The sequence below is a fragment of the Dendrobium catenatum genome, unplaced genomic scaffold, assembly GCF_001605985.2.
Source record: "Dendrobium catenatum unplaced genomic scaffold, ASM160598v2 fragScaff_scaffold_1061, whole genome shotgun sequence".
In the NCBI taxonomy this organism is placed as follows: Eukaryota; Viridiplantae; Streptophyta; class Magnoliopsida; order Asparagales; family Orchidaceae; genus Dendrobium; species Dendrobium catenatum.
This window is the reverse complement of record NW_021319523.1, coordinates 910,351-926,658: the sequence shown is the minus strand read 5'-3', so window position 1 is coordinate 926,658 and position 16,308 is coordinate 910,351. Positions and strand designations below refer to the sequence as shown.

The window sequence follows — 16,308 nt, the reverse complement described above, 5'->3', positions numbered from 1 at the left end:
ATCAAACCGAAGAGACAAAACAAGGAAAAATGACAAATGCGGAGTAAGAGAACAAGGTTTTAGGTATAATCCACAATAATTCCAAAAAACTAGAACGAGTCTCTTCAAATATTTCTGTAAGTAGTTACTAAACTTGGTCGATGTGTGTTTTATAGAAGAGGACAATAAACATGCCAAATAATAAGAAGATTCTTCTTCCAATAACATTGATTAGGGAATCCTTGGTTAACTTTACAATTGCCATGTCTACAATAGATTTCTTTCTTCAATTTCTTTATCTCTTAGTCTGACAATTTTGCATATCTGCAGTTTTTTTCACTATTCTTTCATTGGACTTGAAAAGTCTGTTTTGCCACTTTTGAGAAAAAAAAGTTCTATTTTTTATTAAAAAGGAGTCTAAAAAGAAATTCAAGCGCGATATGATTATGGTATATTCAACTTCCATTAAACTTGTAAACTAAGAAATGCTCCTAGACGGTTCTTAATGGTCTTGCTATGATATATTTTAAAGGTTAATTTATTCCAACTGCAAATTGTTTATGATCAAAATCATTTTATATGAAATGACGGAAAAGGATTTGTAAACAAGAAATGCTATACGTTCTGATGAAAAAAGGCATAACATATATGGCAAATGAGGCTGCAAAAAGCAACATACTCTTCATATTAGAAAATGATTCAGGACTCTCCAGGCCTTCATCATCAGTTTTGTTGTCATGGCAATGGTGGTCATGACAGGAGGGAGGGGCAATAGCGACTTAGATATGGGTGTGAACAAAGGAATGAAAATGAGAACCATGTGGGTTAGAAGTATAAAGAGAATAAATGCAACCATGACAAATTCAATCACAATTGCTGTTTTTCCTATCTCAATCATCACAAGTTCCTAAAAATTCCAATGCGTTATGATAATAAATGACACCACCTTGCTACAAAAGAATGCATCTCCTTGTCAAGGCTAAGCCCTTGACCAATGATTTGATGTGGGGCCTATAGAATCTTGATAGTGAAGGCAATAACTAGATTGAAAAAGTTATGTTGATAGGGGGGTAAAAAGGTTTTTAGGGTTTTATACATATTTGAGGCTAAAACCTTTACGTTTTGAAGTGTTTAGCTTTTTCTTGGAGAAAAAAAAAAGGTAAAAAACTTCATATCAAAGGTTTGGGATATTAGGGAACTAATGGAAGTATTTTTATCAATTTTGGATGAGAAATTAAAGAGTTGTGAATTTTTTAATCTTGTTTTGCTCATAATAAGAAATTAATTTATTATATTAGTATTTTGGCTAGAATAATCTAGGGGTTCCTAGTGATTTAAGGCCTTAGGAAGGTTTAGGGATTGCAGGAGAATGTACAGAAGATTAGTGGAGGTGTTGGTGGGATATTGAGGTTAGGGGGGGCTAGGTTTCAAGGATTGGACAAGCCTAGCTGGTAAGAGGGAGAGTTGTGTTGTAGAAGAGAATAGGATATAGAGAGAAAAATTAAGGACTCATCAAAACCATAGGAAATCAGCCATCAAACTTTAACAAAGAGTAAAATAGCTACCAAGCATTTCTACACAAAATTTGCACAAATAAAAGAAAACTTTATTCAATGAATCTTAGGAGTGCAAAGCATGCGATATTTATAGGCTTTGCAAGCTTATGGCCGCTTAAGATTTATTTAGAAATCCCTTAGAGCCAATAAAACACTACTAAATGAAATGATGACATGCCATAAAGCTATGAAAATGAAAACAGCAAAAACAATTATTAAAAAAAAATCATAAAAAGAAAAATATATATACCAAGACAAATGGGAAAATTGCTTTTGCCTCGTACTACGACGCAGCCAACATCACCGCCATCGACACGATTGCAAAGGTATAATCCAAAAACCTGTCCTTGATGCTTACAACATGGCGAGCAACCACCTATGTGTATTTTATTTGCACAATGGGAGGAAACTCGTTGCAATACTTGCGACGAGGCAGGTAATCCTCGTGCGTGATTTTCTTAGCGTGGCGGGGCAAAATCTAAGTACCCGTGTGCGAGCCTTAGTGCCGGCAGGAAATGAATTGTGCATTTTCAAACAAGTACCCCTGAAGACCCATGCACGCCTTTCTTGGCGTGGTGGGATTAAAGAGCACGGCCGCGATATCACACGACACCGATTGTGTGCATCTTTCTTAGCGTGGCAAGAAAGGCTATGACTCCCCAAATTTCCCCCAAATAGGGGATATGTTGGGGTGCTGCCAAAATTCCGAGTAAATGGGCGAAGATTGAATGAACAACATAAGACCTGACTTGACCTAAATGACAGGGAACAAGACTTGACATTGAACAATAGGGAACTGGACCCTAAAATGTTGAAATGCATAGTTAAATTAATAATACCAATGCTAATGATAATTCAAGCATTAATGAACAAGGGACTTGTGGTGAACAAGATCCTCAGTGCATGTGAGCGACAGGCAAAGAAACTCATTCAACTTGCAAAATTGCAAGTGAATATGGCAATCAATGCAAACAGACACAGCAATAAAAATTAAAGGGAAACTTTTAATTTGCAAGCAAAACCAATCAACTGCAAAATGCTCTAGCAAAACCCACATATGACAATGAATAACTTGTCATGTAGGCAATAGCCAATTTGTAAATTAAAGTGGTAACATTTACAAGCAGTGGTAGATGATCCATCATACACATAACAGGTCATGCAAAGATTGACAACAGATAATTTGCAAAGAATGTAGCAATGTCTTGCACGCTACATCAACATAGGAACAAACATGTACAATTGTGCGAGCAACAAAGATTGATCATGCAATGAATTGCCAACTGAGAGATGTTTGAAGGCCTTAAAGCAAGTGCAACTTGCATACGACTTGCCACTGTCGATACGTACATTATATCACCTATGAATGATGAGAGTGAATATAATGCAAGTGCAATGGCTCTTCTACAAGCACATCCAAGACTTTCTTGCAAGGGAACATGCAAGACTTGCTTGCAAGTGGTAATACTGCCCACAGACATGTATGTGTAGTGTGCAGTGAATACTAGGAGGTTCATGTAGTCAACGACAATCAAATGACTTTGACAATTACACTGATATCCTGCGAGTTGAAATAGTTGATAAGTAGAAGATATGAAATCCTTCCTACAATCAACGATTTCTCAATAGCATGCCAATGTACTAATCCCTCGCAAGAAAAAGCAGTTGATTTATAGCAGATGCGAGCACTCACAAACTAATGTAGAGGGACTCGTCATGCATATTATATGCTATCTATGGGTAAAATATGGAAGAGCTATAGTAAATGCAAGTACATACACGCAACATTGAAGAACCCATGATATGCGCAACATCTTGCTAGTGAAAGTGGCAAGTGATTTGTAGTATCACTTGTGAAGAATAGCAAATGACCCATCTGAAGAAGATGAGTTGGAGCTCAACTGCACTACCGACTTGAATAATCTGAACCAACCAATGTCGCCACCCTGTGATTATACCGTGTGCAGTTCTTGTGATGAGATATCCACAAATAATGGATATAGTTGTCTTGATTGTAGACTATCTCATGAACGCAAAGATTTGAGACATGTCACTCATATGACAAAGTTCCTTACTATTTACAAAAATATGAGTTCCGTTATATCCTCTTTACAGCAAGGTTCCTCATATGGCATTACTGATGTTGATGTACCTACTCTCGTCTTATGAATCAAACATGTTAGGAAGAGGCGCACTTATTTTACTAGAGCTTAAAATTTATGGATTAAGTACAACCAAGTCCTCCAATTGACTGTGACATTAAGCATGCGAAATTGAATAATTTTATGAATGATTTTGTAGAATCAAAGAATGACCAGTTGAAGAAGAAAAAAATGTCTCATTCTATCACCTCTTAAGAAATACTAAGGCTCCAAAAAATATACCGCGCTATTTGGGTGTAGACCCGGAGATCAAGCCTCGCAACTCGGTGTCCTACATGTGCATCAAAAATACATAAAACGGACCCCTCGAGTATACTATTTTGGAGCTACCATGTGCATATCAAATACTATGGTGTTGTTGAGATGGTGAAGACTCCTGCACTCTAATGTGTCCATACTTCAAGAAGATAACTTCATCATAAGCCAAATATGAGAAACCTAACGATGTATCAGCTGAGCCTTTGGTCTCATTAGAATGTGATACCTCATCTATCATAAAACGACCTCATGTGGTTTGGATGTCCTTATCCAATCTATACAAGGATTAGATAACTTATAAATATGATATCTAAGAATGGAAAGGCAATCATATAGGAGCTTGCTGGACTAAGTGGTGTGCTTGTAACTTATCAATAGAAGCATAATGCAACACATGTCATTGCTGCTACGAATAAAGACGGATCCTACATTAGAACAATGAAGTATCTCATGGCTACGTCAGGTGACAACGCTACAATTCACCCATAAGCAAAAGCAGCGAATCAATAGTAAAAATCACGGGCCACTAAAGTGCAACGTCATGCCACCGAATCTACAACGTTCATGCAAGCGAACATAAGGTGTTTGGAGAGTCCTAAATGAAATTTCGAGCCTTTTATTAACAATGATTATTTGCATAGTCGATAATCATAAGAACACCCCTTTGCACCGCATGCAAATATTTTAAAATGCCCCTCATATATATATTGCAACATACATGATAATTAATTTAAACATGTTACCCAGCATCGCGAGATTCATTTAGTTGTAACAAGTGCATTGCATTTACATGCTAATATGTTGCATATGCGCGTATCATAACTTGCAGAATATATTATGAGCATATCATCCGACATTGCAAGTATATTTTAAAGTGACCTCCGGCATGCATTTGCAGAATGTCGAGGATTTCATTTTAGCATATTGTTTGACATTACAACTGCATCCCAAAATAACTTTTGGCATGTATTTGTAAGATATTGAGGATTTCATTCAAATATGACACCTAAAATCACTGTTGCATTTCAAAATAACCTTCCGCGTGCATCTATAGGATTTCGAATATTTCATTCAAGTATATCATCTGACATTACAATTGCATGTTAAAATGACCTCCATGTATCGTTGAGATGAAAAAGGTTTCATTCAAGTGTGTCATTTGACATTACAATCATAATTTACAATGACCTCTTGCATGTATTGGTAGGATGCAGGGGATTTCATTCAAGCATGTCATTTTGACATTGCAATTACCATGGTTTAAAATTGCGCAATATGAGGCTCGCCTTGAGGCCAGCCTTTGCGCAATTCCAGTAAAAAACGTCTCGATGCTTACGCCTCGAATTTTTTTATGAGGCTTGCGCCTCAACTTGGTTGAGGCCCGCCTCATCTCACTGGCATGAGGCTTACGCCTCACGCTATATATATTAAAACTTACATAAATCTTGAAGTAAATGCCCGACATTGGACTCTATAGGAGAGGAGGAATGGGAGAGAGCAGTTCATCATAATGATGATTCAAATGAATAACCCCTTAGTGATGACAGTGTTGATGACTTATATCTTATGCTTTTTATGTTTTATATTATTCACTCATTAGTATATAAAAAATTTATCATTTTATGTTTACGCAATCTTTTGATTTTGAGGCTTACGCCTCAAAACGCCTTGAGGCTTACGCCTCGAATCATGAATGAAAAACGCCTCAATACCCGAATACGCAATTTTAAACATTGGCAATTACATTCTAAAGTATCCTCCCGTAAGCATTTGCAATATGCAGAGGGCTTTATTCCAGTAATGTCATGCATATATATAAATGCATCGCGCAAAATGCATTCAACAGTATATACCCGCACGAGCCTCGGCCAACGTGTCATAGGTACATGTGTGACATCTGAGGATGCTGCACGGGTTAAAAAATAAATTTAGATATGAACCTGATCCTCTGTCAGAAAATTGATAGAGTCGATAAGGTTCAATCAACAAAAATGAAACAAAATTGCTCATACACTCTGATGATAGTCGTGTTGATAAAAAATCTTAACCGGAGAGAACCACAACCATTTAAAATGCCTTCAAATGACAAAAAAAAATCCAAAATTCCAAAAATACCAAAAGTAAAAAATATTTAAAATTAAAATAAATAATCAAACACTTAAAGCAAAAACTCATCCACCCTCCGTGACAGTTTATCGAGATAGGAAAATATGAAAACTACTCTAGCTTATAAATAGTTAATGTCTAGTCAATAATATCACTAGAATTTTTTCTTAATCAGTCTCTTGCCAATAAAGACGTGGCAAGTGTCCTCTAACCGATGTTTTCGCCGCCAAATGGCATCACAGGTAAACGGTTATAATCGGGACCCTTTGAACAGGGTGGTTTTGCAGCAAACATGACACCATTATACTATGGTCATAGTCAGAGCCCATATGTTTCCCAATGATATCAAATCATTGAGCAATGAATCAATATGATATAATCGATAAGGCAAAAAGCCCTCTATTAGCTAAGGTGGATTCAAATTTGTCTTCTTAGACAAATATTCACCCCAGGTCTACAAGGTACCCTTGAACGAAGCTACCTATGGCTATCAACAAGGATCCTTCGATCAAGTTGGGTTGAATACCTCCTTTGACTAAGTAGACCTGGGACCACGATGGCCCGGGACAACAAAACTATGGGATCTTGATCGGGCTCATCATTACTCCTCCCACCATCCGCTTTAAGTGCAAGAAGGTGATATTTTCAATTTTAAATATGAATTCTTAAGTACCTAAACTCATGCTGCTACTAGATGCCAGATACTTTGTATATGTTTGACGACAAGCCTTAATCGAAAGTTCTCTCTCATTATCAGGAGGGGTAATTAACTATAGGGGCTTGCGCTTATAGGAAACCTGAACTCATATCATAAAGTCCTCGCAAAATGAGGGTGAAATCTCTAGGTAATGTCTGATTCAAGTCCAATTTGCCTTTTGAAAATTTGCCGCGAAACTTGTTAAAACTCTTCTCGACGACCCCAAAAGAAAAAGAAAGAGAGAGGGATCCAAAAGAGGGGTGGTCGGGGTGAAACTTTTCGGAGCCCATAGACAACAGCTATTAAATTCAGCAATAATAAAGATCATACCAAAAAAAAGAGTTCAACACATAAAATCAAACAAAACTTCAATCATGCAATTATATTAACCACAAAACAAGCTACGAGAATGAACAAGGATAAATAACCAAGTAGGAAGTTCAAGCCTCATATCGATATAAGGAGACTCATCCCCCAAAAATAGTCATCAAAACTTGCCAAGCTATCAATGAACACATATTCAACCTACAATTCAAAGTTCTCTAAATTTTATATGACTCATGGGTCTTACTTATAACCCACAAAGGAACCAAATAAGAAATTCTCCGTGCAATGCTTTATGGGTCAGAATGCGAAACTTCAATCATGCATTCATGCTTAAGATGATGGTTAGACCTGCAATGCTTTATGGCACAGAATGTTGGCTATTCAAAGAGAATCATAAAATTAAGTGTTGTAGAGATGAGGATGTTCAGCTGGACGAGTCACTTAGAGATAGAATGCAAAATGAATATTTATGTGAAAATTTTGGAGCAGCTCTAGTGGCAGATCATATTAGAGTCTCTGTAGATGGTTTGGTTACATCAAATGTCGACCTTCCGATGATCCTATTAGGAGAGTAGATGTATGAGATCTGGCCTATATTAAGAAAGGTAGAGGTAAACCTAAAAAGATTTTGTTAGAAAGTATTAAAATTTACCTTTTTATTATTATATTTAAATGATAAATTGACTCAGAATATGACAAAATGTAGAAAAATGATCCATATTAAAGGCATGTTGTTCTTCTTATTGTACACTTGTTGGTAGGCATAGTAGTCCTTGTAAAACAAATTCAAAATTTTTGGGTTAGGGTTGATGATGCTTGTGAAATATTTATGATAAAAAATAGCTCATATTCATCGCAAGACAGATGACTGTAGCAATGCTAAATGTGACAGTATGTTAATGTGTCCATTAAATGTCCAAAAAGATGAATGTAATATAATTTATCTTTTGAATGAATATTGATAACAAGTATATTTAATGAGTACAATTCTTCACCTCATAGTGCAAGTATCGGTAAACTATGTGCCATTCATCCTATATGAAGTTGGTTAACTATGGTACTATAATCACTCTTAAATAGTACAATGATTCTGAGCTACTGACAGCACAAGTAAACTTTTATATGGGACGATTGCAGTAGTGCTGAAAGTGTGACAGATTTCTAGCATCACATGAACGCTTAGGCCCACAGAATAAAATTAAGTCCAAAATGTTGAGCTTGAAGGAGAAAATGCTATGAACTTCTCATGAAGATAGTGAAAATTATCTAGTCGTCTCTGGAACATATTACAGCAGCATTTTAAAGAAAGTTGTTTATGACTTTAATGAAAGTAGAAAACACTCATATTGCTATGTATGGCATCCATCGAAGAAAAGACATGAACTTGTTTTTCTTTGTACTTATATAAATAATGTTGAAGTTCAACAGTGTTAATGATTTCTCATTTGCTCTATCTATGAGCTTGCATGAAAATTCTACGGCCAGCAAAGCTTACCAGTAATACAGCAAATATTGTTGTTAGCTTGTAAAGAAAAGAACCAATGAACCAAAAGTATTCCATAATGTCTTAAACTGGAAAATTTCCAACCTGAATTCCTTCTGAAAACTCTTGCTCTTCAGCAGATGTGAGAAGCTTTGCTGAGCTTGTTGTATTTCTAAGGTAATGTAAAGGATCAGAATAATCAACCTCCTGCAATGCAGCACGCTTTTTCTTTCCAGATGATCCTGACTTAACAGAAGCAAAAGGAGCAATAGCCGTTTCAGTCAGCCTAGCTCTTCTGGCCCTTCTTTCTACTTGACGCTTAGATCGCACAGCTATGTTTTGCATGAGATCAAGCTCATTTCTCATGAAATCAGAAATGCTCGTATCCTGAGATAAATTCTTTGTGATATGCCCTTCAAGGGGTTCGGTTACTGTTGTGGCAGAATGATTGTGCCTGGTTTGCTCTATGTCAGATAATTTAATTACCTCATATCTAAATTTTTCATCTCCAGATGCAGAATCATTTGATTTGTCTAATTTCAAACATAGGTCACTTTCCAGCAACTGAGCTGCTTCTTTGGCAACTTCAACTGCTGCTTTTGCAATAGCAACTGCCTCCGCAGCAGCTGCAGCTATTACTGCCTCGTCACTTGTTAGAAATGCTTCTTTTGGTAAGGTTTCTTCCCCTTTCCTCTGGAGAAAATGAACAACATAAAAAAGTGAATAGATGGCAAGAAGGTCGGAGCCTAATAATCAGAAGTGAATTATTTGGCTGCTGAGCCTTTCTTTCTCATGCTATAGCTAAAGGACCAAGATAGTCTTGATGATAATTAACCCTAACAAAAGTATGCTTAAAATTAACCCTAACAAAAGTATGCTTAACAGTAAGACAAGAAAATATTATCCCACAGTATAGAAGTATTGCCCCACACATGACAATTAGTGGAGAATCAACTCCAAGGAAAAAATATTAGTACTTCAAATGTCAAGAAATTACCTAATAACTTGCAAGTTTTCCAAGAAATTCTTGCGCCAAACAATATTTTGCAACCGCATCATACTCAGTAAGAAGGTTGAGGAAGGGTCCCTCATCTTGGATGGGGATGGCAGAAAGATCTATAGGCTATAGATTCAATAATGCAAAGCAAACATTAAGGGGATGAAATAAGAAAAATTAACTTCACATCTCTCTTGTCATGGAGTGCTCTTGAAAAATACACTATGAACCAGGTTATCTTATATATAAACCAGCACATTAATCTTAATCCTTGGAACCATCAATTACCATTCAAGCAGATTTGATCCATATTCAAACCAACATAAGTAGGATATCTGAGATACCTACATGATGCAATAATTCAAAATAGATATATTGTATTCCAATGCCTTCAACTTAAGGCTTGTAGTGTTTTCATTAACTTCTAAAGGATAATACTCCTCCTAAAATGCAGGACCAAACTAAAAGGGAATTGTTAGTTTGATATTGATAACTATATAAAACAATCTTTAACGTGGAAACATGAAAGATAAATGGGTTGAAAACAGTCAAGATATATGTGGAAGGCAACTAAGGTAATTAGATAAGTTATAGATTTTCAACTAAAACAGCCAACTTGAACTTGTAGCTGAATATTCCATCAAGAAACAAAAATAAGAGTAAAATGCATATAGATCCATGAGGTATAAATGTTCTTCCATGAGTTTAAAAATCTCCTATTTGATAACCGAGATATAAAAGACATTTCATTTTGATCCTTACATTAATAGAACATCAAATAAGGAATAAAATGTTCAGCTTTTTTCTCAACTTGCTGAAAAAGTCAAGTAACCTTCCTTTGCCTCCCAACCCTCTTTTGCGAGGTATAAAAGCGTTTACTGACCAAGGAGCTCATCAGCGAAGAGGCAAGAAAAAGAAAGCCAACAAGCCAAAGACATAAATTGCATGTTATTTGTTCCTTCAAAACGTTATTGGTTAAATATTACTTGAAAATTGTTAGAAATCCTAATATTCTTTTCTCAAACCCTGCATCATACTTATTGAATCTAGGTACTTTCATCAAAAGAAAAAATAAAGAATTTGCAATTAAAACAAAAAGGCATCAACATGACTGAGCTTAACAAAAAAGTTAACAAAGCTAATGAAAAATGACATCCATGACAAGCAACATTTTAACTCAAGGATCATCTTGTGCACAAAAAAAAACTCATAAGTGAAGGACCTATGTATAATTTACCCCAAAAAATATATGCATTAGAATAAGTTTGTCAACAACAACAACAATAACATCAAGTCTTTGTCCCACTATGTAGGGTCGGCCACATGAATCCTTTTTCTCCATTGTGTCATGTTAAAAGTCAAATTCTCGTTTAAATCTAATAAAGAAATATCATTTCTAATATTTTTAAACCAAGTCTTGTTAGGTCTACCTCTACCTTTCTTAACATAAGTAAATCTAATACCACAACTTTCCTAACCGGGTCATCGGAAGGCCTCCGTTTAATGTGACCAAATCATCTCATTATAATAAGTTTGTCAAAAAAAAAAAAGAATGTTTCCATATAAATAAAAATTTACATGTCCTATGTAGTAAATTTGACAAAATCTTAGAACTGTTACTGATACAACCTAAAAAAATAATTTGACCTAAAATTGGCAATATCTAAGTTTCATCACCAATTCCCAATGCCCATCTTCTTGAGTGAAAAAATAAAATAAAATAAAATTCACAAAAATTGGCCATTTCAATGTGAAGGAGTGCTTAGCAATATTTCATGTGATCCGCCCTCACCTTTCCAGGTGGACCAACAACCCCAATATACGTCAAGGGTTTTGTAGATCCTAATGGCTTGAAATGACCTTCCAAGGTTGGTATATGCAGCTTCTCAATCACTGTCATTATCTGTGATGAAGAACAGTGTGTCTTGAAATGAACAAGGACCCTAGCATTCACTGCACGTTTATAAATAAGAAAAGCTTATAATTACTCATCGTAGCTCAAGAAAAGTTAAGGGAAAAAAAATTCTTGCAATGAGGATTCTAAGAAGATAGTAAACAATTTATGCTTGGAAATGTTTGTATCAAAGCTTCTATAAAACATAGACACAAGCATCTGTCATAAATGCTGACAATTCAAAATTAAAGTAGGCATGAAGAGGATAAGAATAAAATCCTGGAAATACAGAGAAGCTATCCAACGTCACTCTATTAAATGAAAGTAACTTTGTGATGTCACCTGGAAAATAGAAAATTCATATAATGAATACATGTTCATTTTTACTGTAGTGCAATGGAGTTATCTATTTTATACCAAAAAAAAAACTATAAGGTTCAGCAGCTCATGCTGGTGCCGTAATGAATAGTCAAAAGAAGAACTGCTATTCGTTTTGCAGAAAACACATCAGTATATTGTCATTTGAACTAAAGATCAAGCAATGGAAATACACTATAAAATTAAGAAATCATTTAAAGTTCGATTTTTTTTTTCTTATAGTTTGAACAACTTTTGAAGTTTGATTTTTTTTTTTTTAACTCTACCCCTTGCCGCCTAATTTAATAATGATGAAAACAATTTAGTGTCTGAGGTGGGGATTTCAAAATAATATATGTCTAAATATAAAGGAGAAGCTTTAATAAGGGAAATAATATAACAATGGGGAAGTGGATTTCCATAGATAGCTTTGCCAATTAAACAATAACAAAATTGAATCCTTCATTAACTTATGAACTAATTGATGCTTTAGAGTGGCAACCTGTACATTTTAAATATATCAAATGCTATGTTCATTTAGGTTGCTATAATTTATGGATTATTGATTTAATGCAACAAACATTTGCTTACAAAACATTTGCTTACAAAACCATAAATATTTAAAGACACCGGCTGCATTCGTGACATGGTATTCCATGAAATAAACATACAATATCTTTACGCAACATAAATTAATGGTTATGCCATATTGTTGGCATAGGTTGAAATCGATCAATCACTAACATTTAATTCCATGGTAGAAGATTGTGATTAATACTGGTTTTGATCATCAATCATTCAGATCTGAGTTCTATCAGAGTTTTAAGACACTATTATCATGGTGCTCTCCTTACAAAATAAAGCCAAAGCACTCTGACAAAAGAAAGACATCATAAAAGGATTACAGCTTCAGGTTAAACCCTCAAAACACAAGAGAAGAAATCCCTCCAAAAATATTAAACAACAATAAGTTCTATCCTTATTTTCTGATATATCAAACTATGATTTGTTTTGTAATATTATTTTTATAGACATATTTACATTGATACAAAATATTAGGATTGTGTGGGAGCTACAGATGGTATGCATGTTCATGTTAAAGTGCCTAGATCTGAAGACCCAGGGTAATGTGGTAGAAAAAAGTACCCAACACAAAATGTACTACTCAGCAAGTTTATTCAACCTAAAATTCAGGTATGCGCGATCTGAATGGAAGGGAAATTTACATGATTAAGCATTGTAATGTGATGCATGATAAATATTTCATGCTGTGCTGAGATTACTTCCAAATCTCACGTTTTTTATGGCAACTTATGTACTGAGATAAATGCATTGCAGTGAAGTGGAATTTAATTGAAAAAAGCTTTGTACAGAGAACCATTGGTTAGCATTGTTGACTCAGCTTACCAATTCTTTTTCAGTAATGTTTGTTTTACTTGTTAAGTGGGTGTTTGATTTTATTGAACAATTTTCAGGTTCTTGCAAAATTGTTGACTCAGAAAAAGCTAAAGTGAAGAAGGAACATATGCAATGAAGTATTAAAATGGATGACATGTTCATTGCAGCGATGTTACAGCAACAAGAGACAGGAAATAGTCCCAATGGGATTTTCACAATAAGGGAATATGCTGGAATGGTCAATAAATTAAATGAAAGTTTAGATATGCCTTTAGGAAAGACTCATCTGAAAAATAGATTAGAATATCTGAAGAAAATTTTCAATAAACAGTATGATGTCCTCAAGAAAATAATTAAATTTTCTTTTTTTTTTAATGTAGGCAAAATCCTGGCCCTTAAAAATGGAAAATAAGCTTATTAATAATTAAGAGAGTTTAATAGAGTTATTTGCCAATGATAAGGCAACAGATGTGCTGAAACTGCAAAGGAGAAACGACAAAGATGGGTTTCACATATACAATTTATAATGTGGGTCAACTAGAAACCTCAAAATGAAATTCATTTTGAAAATTATAATACAATTGATGCTGAGATGCTCAAACAAAATCCACAATTTCAACATCAAAGTTAAAGTGCAACAAATCCAAGGAAAAAAAAAGTATTTGATTAATGTGAATGAAGAAAATAAAATTTTAAAACAAGGGTAGTTGATGTTTTTGGCGCTTTTGAGATGTTGGTTCCAAGCAATGTTTAAAAAAAAGTGTTTTAAAGCACAAAAAAATGCACTATGCAACGAAACAGTCCCAAAATGCTCTAAAGTATAAACATCAAAGTGTTCATGGTATGAAGTCTATGCTTTCTAATGTGAAGTGTATGCTTCACGATTCACTTCGAAGCAAGGAGAACTTATACTATAGTTTTTCTTGAATTTTATAAAAATTTGACTTTTTAAGCTATTCAAGAGGAAAGTGAAGGGAAATTAAATAGTCGAAAAGCAGTAAAGAAACTTATCGCTTCACATGTATCCCGAGATCATCAATTCTACAATTTAAGGCATAAAATCTTCATGTTATTTTCATCTAATCATCTCTTTATCATATATTGCTTTCATCTCACTCTACGTATACTTTCACCTCACTCTATCTATACTCTATCTGTCAACCTTACACATTGCCATTTTTTGTTACTTATCCAATTCTTTTCACCATTAATCCAAATGCCTATTTTGTTCTATCAAGTATTCAATGGATATGATGTTTAGAACATATAAAATTTACATTACAAGTCTTGAATGATATAAGAGCTAATGTGTAGGAGATTATCGGTGTTTGCTTCCATCAAATTTCAATTTATAATGCTTGAGTTCTAATAAATAGTCCTGATAGTTTTATGGAATGTTAATGTATTATAATCCTTACCTATGTCTCTATGAATTAGAGAAAAGACCAATAAAATAAAAATGTAAAAAATAAACAAACATTTATTTTTACATCTATAAGATGGTGGTGAGGCCTGCAATGCTTTATGGTGCCGAATGTTGGCCATTAAAAGAGAAGCATAATACTAAGTGAAGTGTGGCAGAGATGGGATGCTCAGGTGGATGAGTGGCTTTACCCTTAGAGATAGAATACGAAATGAGAATATACGTGAAATGGTTGGAGTAGCTCCAGTAGAAGATAAGATTATAGAGAGTCGCCTTAGATGGTTTGGTCACATAAAACGGCGGCCTTCCAATGACCCGATTAGGAAAGTAGAGGTATTAGATTTGACTTATGTTAAGAAAGGTAGAGGCAGACCTAAAAAGACTTCATTATAAAATATTAGAAATGATCATTCTCTATTAGATTTAAACGAGAATTTGACTTTTAATAGGACACAATGGACAAAAATGATTCATGTAGCCGACCCCACGTAGTGGGATAAAGGCTTGATGTTGTTGTTGCTGTCGTCTAAAAACTTTCAATCCCAGGAAAATTATTTGATTTCCTTTACTATTCTTTCTCAGTGCAATTCCTTTCTTTTCTCTCCTAAACTCCCAACATAATGTAAGAGTTTCATAATCCATTTTTAGCAATTTTCATCTCCTTCATCAAATTATATCACTAGAAAGAAAAAAGAGAAGAAAACGCAAATTGCAAGAATCAGCTACATAGGTAAGAAGTGATGGAACTTTCAGGGACATACTATCTTTAGGAAAAAATTCTTGAGAATATATCTGGCAGTCTAATATATATATATAACGGGTCCTAAAAATATCAACAACATATAAATGTCTATATCCTGACATCTCAATGGAAAATAAGACTATCTCACGAGCAGTCGCAAGATGTCCAATAACTGGAATTGGTATATCACGGTTCCACCGAATGCATATCTTTCTTACAGCTTATCAGATTGCATTACCTGTTTATATACATTTGCGAGAACCAACATTAAAAAAGAAGGCAAGAAAGTTTTTTTTTCTTTCCGAAAAAAGGAGAGCAACTTCAAATCAAAATTTTAATTTGAGGGTTTGGAGAGGAAGGATAGGGGATTACAGTGGAGAGTGTAGTGAGGGGATCTCAACCGGGCGTCTAAAGATGCAACCGGGCACTTAAGCTGCGGCAACAAGAATGCCATTTGGTGCCTGGTCTTCGCACCTGCTCCTGAATCCCAATTGCTTTATGGCTTATCAGACGTCGTCGTCCTCGTCCTCCTCTTCTTGGAACGCGGAGGATGACAGCATGCTAGAGAGAGAGACGGATGAGGAAAAGGATAAGGGGAGCGGAGAGGGAGCATGTCGAGGGAGAATACTGAGTACCTGTGTGGCGGGTAGTGGTGCGATCAGACGGACCAGAGGTCCAATTTTGGAGGGGTTGACAGGACACGAAAATCTGAATTGGAAATTGACCCGAATTTTGGGATTAGAGCCAAACCCTTTAGAAAATGGGTCGTGCTTGGGTCTCCAATACAGACCCATTTGAAATTCCGGATTGGGTTCGGGCCAACTTAAAAACACAATTTTAATTCGGATTGTCCCGGGACACCAAGCGGTGAGATCATGTGAGCGATGAGCCGTCTGATTTAGGTTTATGGCTTACACTCTATTCATTTA

General features: G+C 35.1%; 1 protein-coding gene across 1 annotated transcript in view; it reads right to left on the bottom strand.

The window, feature by feature from the left end:
• Nucleotides 1-16,030, bottom strand: part of LOC110103048 (RNA polymerase sigma factor sigB) — a 37,755-nt gene extending 21,725 nt beyond the window's left edge. Inside the window, exons 1-3 of the mRNA XM_028698273.1 lie at nt 15,752-16,030; nt 11,358-11,518; nt 8,674-9,261 (exon numbers count right to left, since the gene is read on the bottom strand). Coding sequence (XP_028554106.1) covers nt 8,674-9,261; nt 11,358-11,518; nt 15,752-15,833 — 831 coding nt within the window. The 5' untranslated portion in view covers nt 15,834-16,030. The remainder of the gene's footprint in view (nt 1-8,673; nt 9,262-11,357; nt 11,519-15,751) is intronic.
• Between the last annotated feature and the right edge of the window lie 278 nt (nt 16,031-16,308).